Here is a 20057-nt window from a genome sequence, read left to right on the forward strand (position 1 = left end):
ATATTCGTCATCCATATTGACTGAATATATCAGTAATGGAATATCGGCGAACTAAAATGCAAATTATACTACAAATTTTTATCAGTATATTGATAATACTTGATATAATAATTATATATATATATATTTATTTATTTATTTAATATACCTTTATAATATCATTATATTAGTATATGCAAAACGATACACCGAGCTAGGGCCGTCGGAAAAACATTGATTTTATCGGTTGAGAAATTGCTACCGCCCACACACCTTTGCCGCTGCCCACCCCCTCAACCATGGTCATCCCCTTCCTGCGCCGGTGTGCAGTGCCACCGCCGCCACCGCTGCTGTCTGCTGACGAGTACGCGCCATTCTGGGTCATATCGTATTGATATTTCGCCACGCTTTCCGCCATCGTCGTGGGCCCGACGACGCCACCTCCGCCGTTGCCACTGTCGCCACTGTCGCCACTGCCACTGCCACTATTACCGTCGACCGTGGGCATGGTTATCGTGTCGTACGACCGCGATTTCCGCCGTTTCCAGTTTAGCTAATTAACATTAACCCACGCCACTGACACCCCTATGACACGACATGGACGGAATGGATGTTCAGAAAATTGCCTCTTTTTCGGTCCTACGTTCTTATCTCTCTATATTATCTAGTGTGCGTTTGGTTTTCCTATTTTCCTTTCTTCGCTAAACGACGCAACACGCACACTTATAGGTATTATACTGGTATACGATTATTATACCCATTAGACACCACTCATCGCGTGCGATTTTTTTTGATTTTTTTTCCATTCTACCTCTTGCCAAAATCACTCTAAAAGATTATCTTTTAGTTGATCGTTGATTTTTTTTTTTTTATTCTTGTCGAATGAAATTTTTGCTTTTTATTGTAGATGGGTAAATTTCATTTTCATTTTTTTAGATTTTTGTTTGTGTATTTTTATTTTTGTTAGATATTTCGAAACCACAACGGAATACGTCGTGCATCTCTGATAAATTCAAATAAATTAATACTCGATACCATAGACTTTTTTTACTGTTTTTATAACCCAACTATATTAATATTAACATGGTCATAAAGCATAAAAAACGATGTAATACTTATTCATAACTTTAGACAATTTTACGTACAGAGGAATCCATTTTACACAATTATTTTTAATTTAATATTTAATTTAGCTTTTATTAAATTTAAAAATCAGAATATTTTCTAGATCCTCACGTAGAATTTGTATATATATTATATTAATATAATATAATATAATATAATATATTATATATATATATATATATATTTATTTATTTATTTAATATACCTTTATAATATCATTATATTAGTATATGCAAAACGATACACCGAGCTAGGGCCGTCGGAAAAACATTGATTTTATCGGTTGAGAAATTGCTACCGCCCACACACCTTTGCCGCTGCCCACCCCCTCAACCATGGTCATCCCCTTCCTGCGCCGGTGTGCAGTGCCACCGCCGCCACCGCTGCTGTCTGCTGACGAGTACGCGCCATTCTGGGTCATATCGTATTGATATTTCGCCACGCTTTCCGCCATCGTCGTGGGCCCGACGACGCCACCTCCGCCGTTGCCACTGTCGCCACTGTCGCCACTGCCACTGCCACTATTACCGTCGACCGTGGTCATGGTTATCGTGTCGTACGACCGCGATTTCCGCCGTTTCCAGTCTAGCTAATTAACATTAACCCACGCCACTGACACCCCTATGACACGACATGGACGGAATGGATGTTCAGAAAATTGCCTCTTTTTCGGTCCTACGTTCTTATCTCTCTATATTATCTAGTGTGCGTTTGGTTTTCCTATTTTCCTTTCTTCGCTAAACGACGCAACACGCACACTTATAGGTATTATACTGGTATACGATTATTATACCCATTAGACACCACTCATCGCGTGCGATTTTTTTTGATTTTTTTTCCATTCTACCTCTTGCCAAAATCACTCTAAAAGATTATCTTTTAGTTGATCGTTGATTTTTTTTTTTTTATTCTTGTCGAATGAAATTTTTGCTTTTTATTGTAGATGGGTAAATTTCATTTTCATTTTTTTAGATTTTTTTTGTGTATTTTTATTTTTGTTAGATATTTCGAAACCACAACGGAATACGTCGTGCATCTCTGATAAATTCAAATAAATTAATACTCGATACCATAGACTTTTTTTACTGTTTTTATAACCCAACTATATTAATATTAACATGGTCATAAAGCATAAAAAACGATGTAATACTTATTCATAACTTTAGACAATTTTACGTACAGAGGAATCCATTTTACACAATTATTTTTAATTTAATATTTAATTTAGCTTTTATTAAATTTAAAAATCAGAATATTTTCTAGATCCTCACGTAGAATTTGTATATATATATTATATTAATATAATATAATATAATATATTATATATATATATTAATAGCATTATACAATTTAAAAACTAATATTAATTTTAAAACGCCTATATAAACTAGCTTCGAAATTAAATTATCATAAACATAAAGCGATAAATAATATTCTTTCTTTAAATTGAATAATAGTTTTATTTAATATAACGTTAATAATAACAGTGTGAAATAGATACTTCTAGAAGTGAAATTTGCTATGTTTTGCATTAATAAGACTGAAACACACACGCGGATACGACTTTCTTTGCATAAAATATTTTTAAAACTTTTAAGAATATATCAATGGGACAGTCAATATATTATGTATTATAATTTATTTTTATTTGTGTTTTCTGATTTCTTGGGATTAGGGCCGCTCTTTATATTATACATAGGCTTTTGTAACTTTCTCTTTTCTTACATTTTCAATAAACTTTGAGCGTATGGTTATTGATTTTCTTTAAAGTAAATATTTCACTTTATACTTTATATATATATAGAAAATATGTTTGCAATACTTTTTTTTTCATTTTCCATTGTAGTCATTTTACGCCACGTAACCACGTAATATAATAGACATTATATTTGTATTACTGTTCATATACAGAGTTAAGTAACAAGACATGATATTATTTATTTTACATTTTTTGAAATTATATAATAAAATACTTATGAGTTATAATAGTGAACGCGTGTCTTGAGTAATATACAAGTCTTGTAAATCATTATAATTCTTTTATAAAACGTCATATTTTTATATGGGTACTTTTGAACAGAGCTTGTAGACGTAAAACTCACATTCAAATAGAAAATTAAAATAGAAAATCATATTTTACATAATGTGGTGTATGCATGATGTACATATTTTTTTAAATAAAAATAAAATATGCATCGTTATAACTTATAACTATCTGTGTATTGTTTTTAACCACATTACGAATACACATTTTCATATTTTTAATGGAAAAATAAATGTATTAAAACAATTAAAAACTTTTGCAATTTACCATTAAAAAAAAAAACTAGATTAAAATCTCGAAAATTTGGTTTTCTGGTTTATCGTTTAATGTAGATAAAAAAATTTTCAGTTATTATAATAAAATTAGGACAACGCATTTTGATACCACTTATATTATTATTTATTTTTCAAATAAATTTGAGTAGTATCTGATATTATAAGTAAATATACAGGTATATCCTGTAAGTTTACTCATAATCGTTACCTATATACCATACCTGCTGTATAATTTGTATGCTATAACAGTTTCCTTTGAAATATTTCTGCTAGGTATCGTTTAGAGGCCCATTTTCATATGTGCATTTATGCGTTTGATATTATTACCCATTACTTATTAGTATAACATTTTAAGTATTTTATTTGTGAAGATAAACCTGATGTTAGAACACGGAATACTTTTTAGCACTCATAATCGATATGATGATATACTTTTAATACAAATATTATGTTACTTTAATAGTCACATGATATTATTAATTGCTCGTAAATTGATATATTATTACAACGTTCTATATACGTGTGGTCTACAGTTGGTGTGGTTTCATTAACGTCATAGGGATCCGATAAATTATTAAATAAAGCTGGTTGGTGCTCTGCAGAAATAAGTGTGCAGAGGTATGGGTGAGGGATTTTTTGTGAGGGCGGGGAGTGGGGGCACGTGACGCAAAAACGGAACGTTTGAAAATGACAAATTGCTATAGCTAAATACGCAGCCGCCGCCGCTGGCACGACACGGCGGTCATGGATATATATATAGAAATAAATATGTCGCAGGATTATTCGGGCAAAATGATTAATAGCTGGATGGCGGCATGTGATATCCTCCTCGACTCTCGAGCCACAACCGCTCCTCCGTTTTGTCACTCTTTGCCTGTAAACGTTTTGTGTTTATTTTCTTGGTTTTTTTTTTTTTTTATTTTACACCCAAACACACCTAAACAACCACCATGCGACAACAACACACAGAGAGGCTTTTTCTCGTTTTAAAACCACCATCGTCTGTTCTCAATACACTGGAGCAGCTCACCCCTTCAACTACCTCGGTTACGGTGTGGTCACAACGGCAACATATCTGCTTCTTTTTTCCATTTTCTTTTCGTAATAATATTTACATATATATATATTATATATACATATATTTAAACATTTTAAACGTAATTAGTTTATTATAAAGTATTACGACACTTATTACTATGATTAACCATGGAATTGGATTTCCATTAGAAAGCAACTTGCAGCACAGCGGGCATAACTTACACACTTATATTTAGATCCAGAAGAAGAAGAATTATTATTCATCATTTTTTTAAAATTTTTTCGTAAACTTTGATAACACTTTTTTTACAATTGTCAGTATTCCATACAAGTTCTTTACAATCAACAAAACTGCATAAAAACAATTTCATAACTAAATGCTAACTACTGGAATGGTCATGATTCCTAGGTAGATATAGCTGAAGATAATATTGATTTTTTCTATTTTACAAATATAAATAATAATAATAATAGAAGTATAATATTTTTTTATAAATCTTAAATAAATTATGATGTTAAGCAATAATAAAAAAAAAAATTAAATGTAATTAATAAAAATGTAACTATTTATAAAGACAAGACTTAAAAGTTTTACAATTTGTAAAAAGGGAGTGTGTATTATTAAAATCAATCAAATTAGATGATTATTCTTACAAATTGTATAAAGGTTTAGTAAAAAAATAGCATATAAGATTTTATACATTATGATTTTGAGCCGAGGTTAGATAAAAATGCAATTGCCTAAATGCATACAAATTGTGTTTAACTACCCAATATTATAATTTTTAGTATGAAAATACTGTAAAAAAAAAACAAAAAAAAAAATAACATCAGAAATAAATAAAATAACTTCCCCGTTCTATAACAGAGGTAAAAAAAAATAATACCCACGGTACTTAATCGATATTAAATATTTTTAATCCATTAGCACAGTATGATGAAAAACACTAAACATTCATTCAATAAGTAATATTTTAATGGTAGCATCATAATTATATTTTATTGTGTTTGTTTTTTTGCACTAACTTTTTTTTATTAATTATTTATTTTTAATTTTTAATTTTCAATTAATACTTTTATGTGTTACATACGATATAATAATATCATCACTGTTAATTACTACATACAAATACAATTTTTATACTGTTATTTTATAGATTCCTATACCGTGCAGACCACAAAAAACATTTTCAGTTTTGGTTTATGAGATCCCTGAAGATATTCCCGATGAAGACATTCGCCATTCGTTGTATAAATTTCAAACGGTCGTCGAGGTCGTTAGACTTTATCATGCAGGTAATTTTTAATATAATCCATAAATCACAGAACCATTTTTATTAATTCTCTATAAAAATAGTTCAATATTCTATTAGGAATCCAATAATTGTATGTTTGTATTATATTCAAATTCATAATATGCGATAAAGAAGTATTATTATTCACTACATATTTATAAGAATAAAATTCTAACTACCCATGGAAGTACTACATTTTTACTCAAGTGGTTTTTATTGTTCGATTTATGGTTTTAAATTGGAAAACGTACTTTAACTAAAAAATTCATGTGGAATATTATCATTATAAAAATAAAACTATTGCTTTATAGTTTACCATACATATTATTATAACAAGGTGTGTCCGTGTACAAAAATTGGGTGGAACGATGGGTAACAATAGCAACTTATCAAATTGTCATATATTTAATGAAATGTACTTGTATATTATTTATTATCATAGTACATCACAATACAGTATAATTATTAAAGAATAATTAATAACTGATTATCCACAGTACTTTAAAAGAGAAATAAAGTGTAGTTTGGTTTCTAAATTTAGATAAAAAATAGAATCTTAACATAAAAATGTATTTATATATAATATAGTAAATTTTTTTTTTTACAATTATGAATATTTAAATTAAAATATACACCCCATATAGAAACTAACATACATACCTTATTATTAACATTAATAAATTATACTCTAACTAATTAATAACCGAAATTATAAAAAAAAAACTTATTTAATTTTCTAGGATTATTTAATAATAAATCTAGTAACATTATTTCTAATTTCCAACTATTTTTTTACAAACAGTAAAATTTACCATTAATCTAGTAGTTTAGGAAAGGATAGGAATAATAAATTACATCGAACTGGAGAATAAAAGCGCTACACTTCACTCCATCCAATAAAAGTTATATTGTATATAAATTGTAATGTCCATCAATACCATACAAAATGTATACATTATATTTTAAAATAAATCATTTTATATATAGGTAGTATATAGTAAATTCTATTACATAATATATTATTATATGAGAAAATAAAATATATAATTCATATATATATATATTAAAGGTGATGAAATTAATTAATTAAATAATTAGTTCGTGTTCACATTATGTTTGTACACGGGTAATCGGTTTTGTTAGTAATTCGAAAGTTTCGGAGGGTCGGAGGGAGTATTACTCAAAACGATAATAATAATAACTTACCAAGTTGGAACATCATTAAACATTACTAATGTAAACTACCAAAACAAATTCGATGTAATGTTTAAACGTCAAGTCATTTAACTCGTAAAACAACAGTATTAATTAATCAAACATCAGCTGAACACTATAATATTGCTTACTGCGTGCAATACGTTTGAAAATCTAAAATTGAATAATTTGAAAATTCGTCAAATTTAATCTTTGAATTTTTTAATTTTTACAATACCTACCTATGCTATAGAATTCATAATATTAAGTCTGTGGATTTTTCTATTGATATATTCTTTGTTAAGTACAAAGTACCTTATATTCAATAACGGAGTAATAATTTAAATCAATAATAAATAGAAGCACAAGAATTTAATTTATGGATTTAAAGTTATTGTAGAATATATATATTGTGTACAATTTAATAACGTTCAAATAGACATATCAAGATTTTATTTGCCAATACACTTCACTTAGGTGAACATTGGGTCTTACATGAATGTTTACTGTTTCTATCTTATACACGTAATGTACTATAATATTATAGTGTGTATTGCAAAATGAAAAACAAATAATTTTAAATAATAAATGATTAAAAATGATTTTAGGGTTGTAACGCGTTCAATAAGAATTATAAAAATTGAAATAAATGACATTATTTTGGGCGTTTCTCATACTACTTTATTAACCATTGTTTTCTGCGTTATAATAATAACATTTATATATTTTTCAATTATTTTATATTTACAAAGTTTTAACTCTCATAATATTTTTAAAAACAACATTAAAAATAAACCTTATTATAAATATTAGTTTGTATGAAAAAAAAAATTGATTAAATATTTAGTATTATTTTAATTTCGTAGACTATAACAGTAAAGTTATTCTAAGTTAAAATTGAATTGTTCAGATGATTTTTGTATTTACTAACCTCAACACTAAAGCCATATTAGGTCATATTGATAAAATTTAATTTAAAATCTAAGTACTGGAGTCTAGACCGATTTCAATGCATGAAAAACGAAACGCGAAATGAAAAACAAAATACGAACAGATGAATTATTATTTTATAAAATAATCTATCACGTAAAGATAAAAAAAGATTTTACCACGTCCAACTGTAGTTTGGCCATTTTTTCAAAAACTTATGTTATAATATATTAGTTTGCACGTGAAAATGTACGTCAGTTTCTAGTCATTTTGGACGTTATCCCTTCACCCATAGCTTCTTATAATATTCCTCTTGTAAATACGCTATATCTACAATATATTATATGAGTACTGGAAATATTGGTTTTCGTATTTGAATATATTTCCGTTTTTTTACCCCTATACTACAAATATATAGTATAGTATAGTAAAACATCATCATGTATACGTCATGTTTTCCACGTACATGTTTCAATAGGAAAACTCGAAAGAGACTATAAAACGAAATACTTTTGAAAACTATACACAGAACATCTCACTAGCATATTATACATATATGTATATTAATATAAGGGTGTCCGGCGGCGATGACTCTGCGGGGGTGTTGGATTAGGCTCGTAAAGAGTTTTTTCTTCTATTTTCTTTCTTTCCACCCCTACCACACTCTCACTCGCTCATACACGCTAACCGCCTACCCAATACGCTCAAATAATGTTTACTGATTCTTATTATTTTACCAAGGGTGAATGAGTGGTAAAATAGTACTCCAAAATCATAATAAGTTAGTCTACATACATTAAATAATAACCATCACTGTTTAAGACCTCACTGCTGAGAAAAGCTGTATACATTTGTGTATGTGTACTTATTATTATTATTATTATAATATGCAATATTATAAAACTTAAAATCACGGGACAAACTAACAATTTGTACATTTTTTAGAATTTTAGGAGTGTACAAAACTAATAATATAATATTATTCATAAACTAAATTATTTGATTTCAAATAATCAGTGATAGAGTAATAAGAGACAGTAATAATTTTTTTTGTATAAAAAACTGTAGTAACTTATGTAGTAATTTTGAAATATTTTAAGTAGGTAGTATGGATTATTTCCATTGTAGCAAAATCAAATAGTAATTTTATTTTGTTTAGTTAAATAAGATAATATATATTTAATTATAATAAATTTAATTTTTATAAAAAAAAAAAAAAAAAAACATTTAAAAAATGATAGCGATAAATGCTTAAAAAATATATGATACTGTTTTTTAATTAGTATTAAAAACTAATGTTATGAAAATATTTGTAAAAACGTTAATAATTGGTACTTTTCTAGAAAATTATCCCAATGTAAAACAAAATACTATTATCATTATATTATAATATCCATCTTGGAATTGGAATCCAATATCTCTTTGTCACATCTGGGCTGAGTTGTATTTCATGTACTAGTATTATTATAATAATACAATATCATAGTATGTATTAGTTGAATCACTGCAGGCTAGGATCCACTGCAACAACAACTAAATTATAATTCTTGGTCCTTCGACGCTCAAAATATGTTTATAACCTTTCGTATATATAATAACATTATGCTGTATTAATTATTCCTTCAATAAATGTATGCAAAACATAACTTTCTGATTAGTTTGAGTTAACTTAATGAAAATTAGAATATTGGATTTAAACCTAATAATACCCAGATAAAACTCTGTTCCTGAAAAATCCAAACAAAATATTTTGTTATAACACAATAGAATACTGTGAATTGTTATTGCTTAATACCTTTATACTTTTACACATAAAAAAAAAAGAGAAAATATTTGAGAAATATTTTTTAATTGCCTTTTTAGGTTTAACTGTTTATTGCATGTTATATAGTAACGCCGTAGTATTCATAATTATAGACTTGGCTTACATAATCGAAAAGCCTTGTTTAATCTTCAAAAATCGTTTTTGCATTTATTTTTTTACCATATTTTGTTTGAATATTAATAATGAAAACATAATTATTACTAATATAGTGATATTCTTATCATTAAAAAAAAATCGTTAATGATTACATTATGACTTATTTGTTAGATGGAAACTATTTATTATGCCGATCATACAGTAGAATATTGGGAGAAAAATAAAATTCGATTTATTTAAAACGTTTGCATCAGTGTAAGAAAATCATGAAACGGTGCCCCCGAGAGACGATATTATATAATAACAACTACGTGCAATTATAGTTGTCCAGTACATATAATAATATTGTACACAGTAGAATAGCTGCCTGGGGCATTGGAATTCGATGCGTCTTTTCAGTATTTGATTATATATTTTATAGTCGATGTAATATTATGTGTAGAATATATATACTTGTATTGTACCACTGCGGGCTATAATATGCTATAACAGTATTGTAATCGCAAATTCTTGAGCTGTTGGCGAGCAATTGTATATAAGTTTATAACCCCACAAAATGAGTATCGGATATTATACAGTCATCGTCATATTATTATTCGTTGTAAATGAGATGTGAATATAATATAAAATTTTAGCTGCACACCGTGGTATGCATCATGTGATAACCATGTGATATTGCTGATGATTTTTAATTATTTTGATAAGTAGTATAGGTATAATGTTATTATAAAATACGATTTTTCATTTTATATGGAATATAATAAAACAATTATGTGTTTTTCATAAATAAACCAACTTATTTTATAAGTTACCAAAGTTTAATTTTTTGATAAAACACCATACCATATCTGCTAAAAATTCAAAAAATAAGAAATAATTCTAAAAAGTTTATAAATATCCACTTATATAGGTATATAACAGGAAGTAAATTTAAAGCTATTTTAAACGTCAATATTTTTGAATGCTACAATAAATTTTAAAATCATTTTATCCACGTGAATAATAATAATATTTAAGACTACAGACAGAACAATAAGAGAGCAAAATATTATAATTTTAAGTGGTATTATTATTATCAGGGTTGGGATTTTATAGCACTTAAAATTGCATAAATATGCGCTATAATATTACCTTATATATCGCTAAATATGCGTTAAAAATATGCAATAAAAACAACAAAATATGCAAAAAAAAAGGAAATTTATTAATTAATAATGTTTTAATCACTTACAAATTATTCATATTCAATAATTTAGTCACTCTGATTAGAATCCTGAAGGGCTGTAAAAAAAAAAAATAAGCAATTGATTATCTTTAAAAATTTAAAATAAAAAATAAGCGATTTAAAATGTTTACCTTCAGTGTTACATTGAATTATTAAATGCTTAGCCAGATTTTCAAATTTGAACTTACGGCGATCATCTGCTAACAAAGTTTTGTACCTCGAAAATGAGCGTTCGACGTCCACTGACACAATTGGTGCGTATTTGAAATATACAAAATCGTTACATGTAAGTTCACCAAGTGATTCACCAATATTTGTAGTTTCTTCACCTTCCAAGATATTTGAAATATGTTTTAATTTAGACAAACCACTATTTTTTTCTAAAACGTTTTTTAATTTGAGATATATAGGTTTACCATGTTCACCATTTAGTGTTTTCAATGTTTCTTCGATATTTTCAATAATATTTAATGATGTGGCTAAGGACAGACTTTTTGCTTGCAATTTATCAATGGCTACAGATAAAATAGAAAAATTTGATTTTATGTATGCCAAATTATTTTCAAGATTAGGTTTGTCTAAACATTTTTTTGCTTTTTGAATACTAATCGCATCTTCTTGGTCGAGTAATCCAATAATATGACGAACAGCTTGTATATTCTCGCAATAATAGGCAGCTGCATTAATCCAGGTTCCCCAACGCGTAATAACTGGTTCTGGCGGCAAGTTTACTCCATGACATTCATTTTTAAATAATTGTAACCGATTTGGAGCTTTTCTAAATACTTGTTTAACATTTGCTATTAACTTATCCACTGTACTGAAATGATATCTAACTTGTTCTGCTACTCTGTGCAAACCATGGGCTGCACACGTCACATGTAGCATTTTAGAATAGAAAACTTTGAGAGCTGTCCCTGCCTTTACCATATATGGTGCGGCGTCTGATACAAATAAAAGAACATGTTCATGCTGTACTCCGTTCGGCCACAATATACCCATTGCCTTGTTGAATAGCTGACTGATAGTAGAAAAATTTGTTTTTCCTAGTTCTTCAGTATGAAGTAAAAATACAACTCCTTGACGATTGGCTTCAAGACTACCGACAATCACATTTGCTATATACCGTCCTTCGACATCGGTTGTTTCATCGATGCTGACCCATATTCGCTATTAATAATATAACTATTAATAATCGCAGTACCTATATAGTAATTGACAAAAAAAACCCAACAAAATCAGCAGATAACAAAGATTAGATCCAAATACCTAATACAAAATTATCGCAATAATTCGATTGACAAAAATTTTAAAACATGTTTACAAAAATATAATTTCATAAAATATGACCGATTTTGATTCAAAAACATGTAAAAATGCAATAAAAGTCTCAAAAAGTCCAAAAAAAGCACTAAAAACTAAAAATCAGAAAATATGCAATAAAAAGCAAAATAAAATTTTTAATTTGAGTTCTTTGTATCACGAAACACATTTTTAGCTTACTCTGCTATTTTTTAAACATCTCATAAGAAATATGCAAATGCTATAAAATCCTAACCCTGATTATTATTATTATTTTTAAGGTGGGATACTAAAAATCATTAACCATTTGACATAGTACACGGATTATTATAGTGCACTCTTGTATGAATTATACGAAGTGTTTATCTAATTTATCAATAATTTTCGAGATAATGTAAATACAAAAAATAATCGTGATGCTGCCAATAATAATATGTTACCCGATCGCGTAAAGTAGAACTATGCTATAATAACTGTCTGGCGCAGAGTAATAAAATAATAATTTTATACGCACATGCCACGGCCTCCATGGTATGGAATTTTCAATTTCCTTGTTCATCGTATCGGTTGACTATTTGGAAATAATATTCATAAGCATATAGCCATCAAGCATTGAAATTCGAATATTATGCCTATGAATTTTCCTTGATGTATATAATATTATAGTTATATTTCCATATTAGTAATATAGTATGTATATTGTACATTGTTATTATCGTTCATTTACAATAGTAAACAATTCAATTAATTAAAAACAAAATAAAATTCAAATTGTATGCACATTTTGCTTATTAACCAATCTAACTTTGTGATTTAGTTTAAATTAATTAACCATGTATAATATTATGATAAATTCTTATCAGCTCATAAAATTATAATTATCATTACGCACAATATTAATCAAATCTTAATTCAAGTTTTATTCTGTATATTGTTTCATACGACACAATCACGGAAATGAACTAAATTTAAAGCTTACAGTTAAAACACGATATTTATAAATTATAATAATAATTGAATACCATAGTATTATACACGGATTAAAGATTATAATAATAAAACTGACAATTTAAAATAAAAATCATTTTCAACATATATATTATGTATATGTATTATATATACATAATGTATCAGTATAATATACTATTGTATAAAGCTATAATTAAAATTTCCGAGTAAAAAGTTTTGGAAAATCTTTAAATTCTACCCCTATGTCCTAAGGACTTAATCAGAACAAGAGTTCGCTAAGGAACAGAAATTGTTGGTCTGGTTTAAAACTTATACGTAGAATATAATATACTACGGGCGTTTAGGTATACTGAAATATTATATTATTATTGAATGAAGTAAGTCTTGTGTGAGTGTTTTTCGAGAGAGATCCTATTACGAAGGATAAATTTCACGCAACACTTTATAAAAATATAATATTATACTCACACGCCATGTTTGGTGGACGATAATAAAATTATGTACACTAGGGATTTCATTTTTGGTTTACAACATGGGAATATTTTTGCCAAATTTCATTTTAAAAAGTTCAAATGGATCACAGTGACAGCATAGTAAATTAATTGTTGTAATTCGAAAAAAATATATTTTATTTAAAATATTTTTACTTAGTATGTAGGTATAACTAAGTGTTTTTTACATATTTATTTTTTCACAAACTACAATCTATAGTTATGATTTTGTAATGGTCTAGAGTGGAAAACTTTTATGAACATTTTTATCGTTATAAATAGATATAGATAAATATTTTGGTAGAACAGTTTAGAAGATAATACAACAAAATTATTACATACTATAAATGACAAATAAACCGAATATAAAGTGAATATATTGTATTGGTTCTAAATTAATTACTCTCCTAGATTGTGTTATATGCACATATATACTTTTAATATACTATGCTTTTAGTTTTAGCTATTTAATTATTGTTATTGACATCCTAGTAATCACACTGACTGACTTATTTATAATATCGATTTCTATTGATTATTTTAATTATTTTTTTTTCAACAATCATGCACATTACCGTTTTTCAATATTATATAATGCGTGTTGTTATAAAAATAATATGTTAAGGCTTGATACTCACTGTGTGTGCGAGTAAAAGGAATTTCAACATTACACAGCCGGACGTAACAGCGGGTAGCTGATTTGGTGTACATGGTAGTGGCGAATAACGGGAGGGTAGTGGAGTGTTATATCCGTTTCTACGGTTTCGACAGCAGAGCTAGCTATTGTCGTCACGATTTTCCAAATCCATTATCCCCGGGAAAATTACTCTCGCTGTTATTCTTCTGTATTATACACATACACAGATACTGAATAATATATTATATGGTTTCATTTTATTCTCGTATTTTTTATCGTAGTGAAAAATAAGTTTACATGACGTATATTATAAACAAATGAGTCCAAATACGCATAAAATTACCAATCTGTACTGGAAGGCCGGTAAAAAAAACTGTCCCTAAAACTAAAAATATATATTCACTAATCTGCTTATCAAAATTTCAAATAGTTATAATTTATTAACTAAACACAATTTTAAGATTTAATTCAAATTTCTAATGAAACAATACCTATAAATGTGTTTGTTTTACAGTGATATAATGTTTTTTTTTATAAATACTTTTAATGTGTTTACTTTCGCCTATCGAAGCAATAATATATACATTATAAATACTAACTCGACATAAAATTATGATACAATATTTTATGTCAATGAAGATTTAATTTATAAGTTTAATAAATCACTGTAGACTGTTGAATGAAAAAACGTAGCTCATGATATGTGAGGAGCATATTATCTGCATTATCATTTTTAGGGTTCTACACTAATATACAATTATTCAATAATTTATTTATTTGTTTTAAAATTTTAATTCTGAATTATAAAATATAACCAAAACACAATTTGTTTCATGACACGTGTATCAATTGTTACAACTATTTTTAATTATATTTTATTATCATTTACTTAAAAGTAACCTCAGTTATTTAAAAAATGGTATTTAATTTATTTTTGTTTTATTTTTAATAATGTGCACAATATTATGTGACATTATGTTGATAATATATTTTAATAAAATCGTGCTGAAAAATACCGGTAAACTGAACCACACGACAGCCGTGCACCTAAAATGCATATCCATTACGCCGTACCGTCATTATTTTATTATTAAATTAGGTCAACATAATATTATAAAATTAGTAGATAAAAATTTTTCTTTATATATATGAAATAGTAAGCATCTTTACACATCCCCAATTAAGTCCATTTCATTTTAAATAAACTAACAACTAACTTATTGTTTCCATGTACTGTAAGAGTGTAAACTATAGTATGACCATGTTAAAGCATATAATTCGTAATTGCTTACCAAACTGATTATTTAAAAATTTTATTTTTTTTATAAATAGATATTAAAAGTATTTTATACTATTATTATTTAGTGTCTGTTACTTAAAACCTAATGATTTATAGCTTATATTTTATATGTACAACTCAATAATGGTATTATAATATACATATATTCATTTATTGAATAATTTAATATCACACATAAATTCAATCAAACACATGTTTAAAAAATAATTAATTTAAAATTGAATATCATATTAATTTTTTATTTATGGAAAAAATCAACTTTCATAAAATTCTGAAATATATTTAATGTACACAAAATGTAATATTACAACAACAATAATAATAGTTAAATAAACAATTTTTTTTTAATAATGTGGCACACAAAATAATATTTTTTTTAAAAATGGTTAGTTATTACTATTTACCAATGTATAATTGGAATTACAAAAAAAAAAAAAACAGTTTACAAACAATTACCGAGTCAGGAAAGTAAAACAAATTAATAGTTGTTAAAAATTGATTTTGGAACATTTTTCATAGAAAATAAATCAAAATTAATTTTTATGTTTCTTTTATATTATATTTTGTATTGGAATAAATAGGTAGACTATTAAACAATAGTATACATATTATATAATAGTATACTTTATAGAAAAATCAGCAGCACTGATTGTGTAATAAATGATAAAAAAAATAGGTGTGGCATCGTATATATCCATAGTCATAAAAATTTATACGATACTTTAAAAGTTTGTGTAAAAATATTTTTAACATAATATTTATTATGATTCTTAAACAAATCTTACATATTGTTTGACCGTTGTTTATATACTAGTAATATTAAAATATCAGTATGGTACTGAGTGATAATATTGTATAATTGTACTAAAAGTACTCATATCGGTGAAATTCAGATTTCAGAAGTAAATATATCTATATTTCATTTATTGTCTGACCTAGACTCAGAGTTTCTGAACAAAAATAAATAATAGTCACGCTTTAAAAAGCTTTAAAGTTAAAAAGTATACGATGTTCTTAAATAAATAAATAATGCATTTATAAGTTCATAACACACATTTCAAGACGTACCTACGGCATAATATGTACTTCAGTATTAAAATATGAAAGTTAAAACTTTTAACTTTAAATTAATATACTTGGTAAGACATTTATTTAAAATTAAAATAAATCACATAAAACCATAGTTATTGAAATGCGTGATTAAGAACACATGTTTAAGTTCCGTTTATAAGAATAATTGTTTGTCGTTAAAGTATGTTAAATGGTTTTGTGAGTTAATGAACGGTAGGTGGTGGAGTGATAAAAGAAATATGTAACCTGCTATATGTGCGGTTGTTATATCATAAACTATATTTTTGAAAATAATTATAGCCTGACGAAATCGTATAGATTATAATATTATATTCCTGGCTTAAATATTGGAAACTTCTATAAACTAATAATAACAATATTATAAAAACAACATCAATCATAATAATTGTCATCAATTTACGGAGCGCATATGATGTCGATCTGTATTGTTGTCACTGACGGTGAGGAGCGTAAGTGTATTGTGTACATTGGGTGTGGGCGTGTGGCCTCATTGGGGGAGTAATTACACCTCTTGTGCACATTAACTCTACCTAAAGTATCCCTTTCTCTAATACTCGCCAGATCACCAATAAGTTGGGACACAGTTTTTAAAGTATTTTAATATTCAATCAAACGAATTTTAAATTCGTTTGTCTAAAATATTTAAATAGTTATTAAAATTACAATCTTTTGAATTTTTGAACTACAATAATATGATATATAGTTTTATGTAGAGTTGGTAAAAGTATTTTAAACATTTTTATATTGTATCCTATATAATATTATGACTGTCTTGATTCGATTTGATTATGAATAATTCTTTACGTGTCATAATTATTATAGTTTATAAATAAATCGACACGGAATATTGTATTTCTAATTTGTAAATAGGTATATATCACAGTCAAAGGAACGCTTTAACGTTTATTAAAGTACATAAGACATGTACAGATTTACCGAAATAAATGATAAAAAAAAAAGTTGCATGCTAAAAATTATTATGAATTACTACTATCTACGCTGAAAATTTTCAGTTATAAACGAACGGAAACTTTATATAACTCCTAAAAAAAGTGATTCCAAACAATTCGCGCTTTTTGGGGATACAAAATCATTATCTTTTATGCGTTGTAATATAGGGTAAGAGAGCATTATAGGAGTATTATAATATACGAATTGACAGTTGTTTGAACTACGTTTTCAAAATTACGGTGGTGGGACTATTGTGGTGACGTGGCGATATATGTGCCAGTGCTTTCCTGTCCATAATATAATAATGTTATTATCATCGTCATTATTATTATTATTATCATAGTTTTTTATAGTTTTTGGTCTACAAAAAGAAACACTTAACGTGAATTAAAAATAAATATTAATAGTGGCAGTGCTCTAGTTGAGTCCATTTGTACTGATTAAACCAACATTTTATTTATTTATTTTTTATTTATTCTGTCCTTCGCGTCCGACAACCGGAGTTGGTATCGCTTCGTACTGCGGTATACAGTGTGTAAACGCTATCTGAGAACACTCAATAAATTTGCATAGAGTACTGCGATTTAAATTCTGTGTTTTGGTGGGTTGTTATAACATAAAAATACACATTTTTACGGTATTTGAATTTTTTAAACTTAGTTAGGCTTGCGCATGCGCAGTACAACTTTTTTTTCTTAAATGGTAACCACCTATTTAAACCACCAATTATTTTTCTACTAATTTTTTAATGAATTTTGGTAGTCAAACCAACTTTCTAAGTCCAAAATTGACCAATTTATGGCCCTTCAACCAAAAAACTGCAAAACACACACAATGTACAGTTTTTTGACCGTAACTTTAAAAATAATTATTCTACGATTGTTTAAGTTTGATATTGTTATCCTTAATAATTAAGTTGATTGTTGCACATTATTCTAATCTTAATTTCTGCATAATTTTCATTGTAATTTGTGTATGAGTTAAAACTTATAGCAGAAAAAACGTAAATAAGTATGTTGTTGATTTCATTAAATTTAATTGATCTATTAGGATTTATTAATAATTAATAACAAAGTTAAATCTTATTTAAGTTATAAGTTTATTTATTAATCAATTTATTTAACGTACCTATAAATTGTTTAAACTATTGTCTTAGTGCCGGATCTACTAAGTTTCTACTAGGGTTAGTGCATGAAACCTATGCTATTTTAAATTGGAAAATAAACGTTGTTTAATACTTATCGTATTTTATCGACCGTTATAAAATTAAACATTAGTATAGGTAATATCTACCTTCAAGTAAACTTTTATCTGTATGACAATTTGATACAAAATTAAATACGATAAAATAAATTAAGTGACTGAACATTTCAATTATTTTTCATCGTTCAACACGTACGTTACTCCGTGAACAGTATGAATCATTCACAAAAAGTCGATGTATTATTTATTTATTGGGAGTGTCAAAAAAATGCACGTCGTGCAGCACAAACTTATGCTCAACGTTACCCAGGTATGTTTAGTAATTTACTTAAATTTTCATTTAAATAATTTTCTAAGTTATTTTTGTTTTTTTTTTTATTAATTACTTAAGATAGAGAACATCCTACCCATAGTTTTATTTATAACTTAGAAAGGAATCTCAGAACCTATGGGTCATTTTCTAAAACGGCGAACAATCAAAGACAAAGACGAGGTGATGCTTTAGGTGAAGAGGTCGAAGAACAATTATTAGCCTATGTTAGAGCGAATCCCAGAGTTTCTACACGACACGTTGGTAGAGAGCTTGGAATATCTCATACCGCAGTTTTTAATGTTTTGAAAAAGTATAAAATGCATCCATATCGACCTGATTTAATTCAGCATTTACGTCAGGGTGATGCAGATCGGAGACTTACTTTTGTTGCGTGGTTGATGACCAGTTTAGATGAAAATCCATTAATTTTAAATACGATATTATGGACAGATGAATCTAAGTTTACGAATAATGGTGTTATTAATAAGCAAAATAACCGTTACTGGGACGATCAAAATCCACATTGGACGTTTGAAACTAATAATCAAACTGTTTGGGGAATAAACGTTTGGTGTGGTTTAATTGGTAGTAAATTGCTTGGTCCATATTTTTATGAAGGAACGCTCAATGGTAGACGATATTATAATTTTTTATTAAACGAATTACCGATAATGCTTGATGATATTCCTTTAGCTCTAAGAGAAAATATTATTTTTCAACACGATGGCGCTCCAGCACACAATGCTCACATAGTTCGCGACTATTTAAATGCC

The 20057-nt window shown here is 27.2% G+C and overlaps 1 protein-coding gene across 1 annotated transcript in view; it reads left to right on the forward strand.

Annotated features, from left to right (window-relative positions):
• The window catches only part of LOC126551213 (uncharacterized), a 58161-nt gene that overhangs the window by 22839 nt on the left and 15265 nt on the right, over nt 1-20057 (forward strand). Inside the window, exon 2 of the mRNA XM_050204049.1 lies at nt 5619-5757. Within this exon, the coding sequence (XP_050060006.1) occupies nt 5619-5757 (139 nt within the window). The remainder of the gene's footprint in view (nt 1-5618; nt 5758-20057) is intronic.

This window comes from Aphis gossypii, chromosome 3 (assembly GCF_020184175.1).
Source record: "Aphis gossypii isolate Hap1 chromosome 3, ASM2018417v2, whole genome shotgun sequence".
In the NCBI taxonomy this organism is placed as follows: Eukaryota; Metazoa; Arthropoda; class Insecta; order Hemiptera; family Aphididae; genus Aphis; species Aphis gossypii.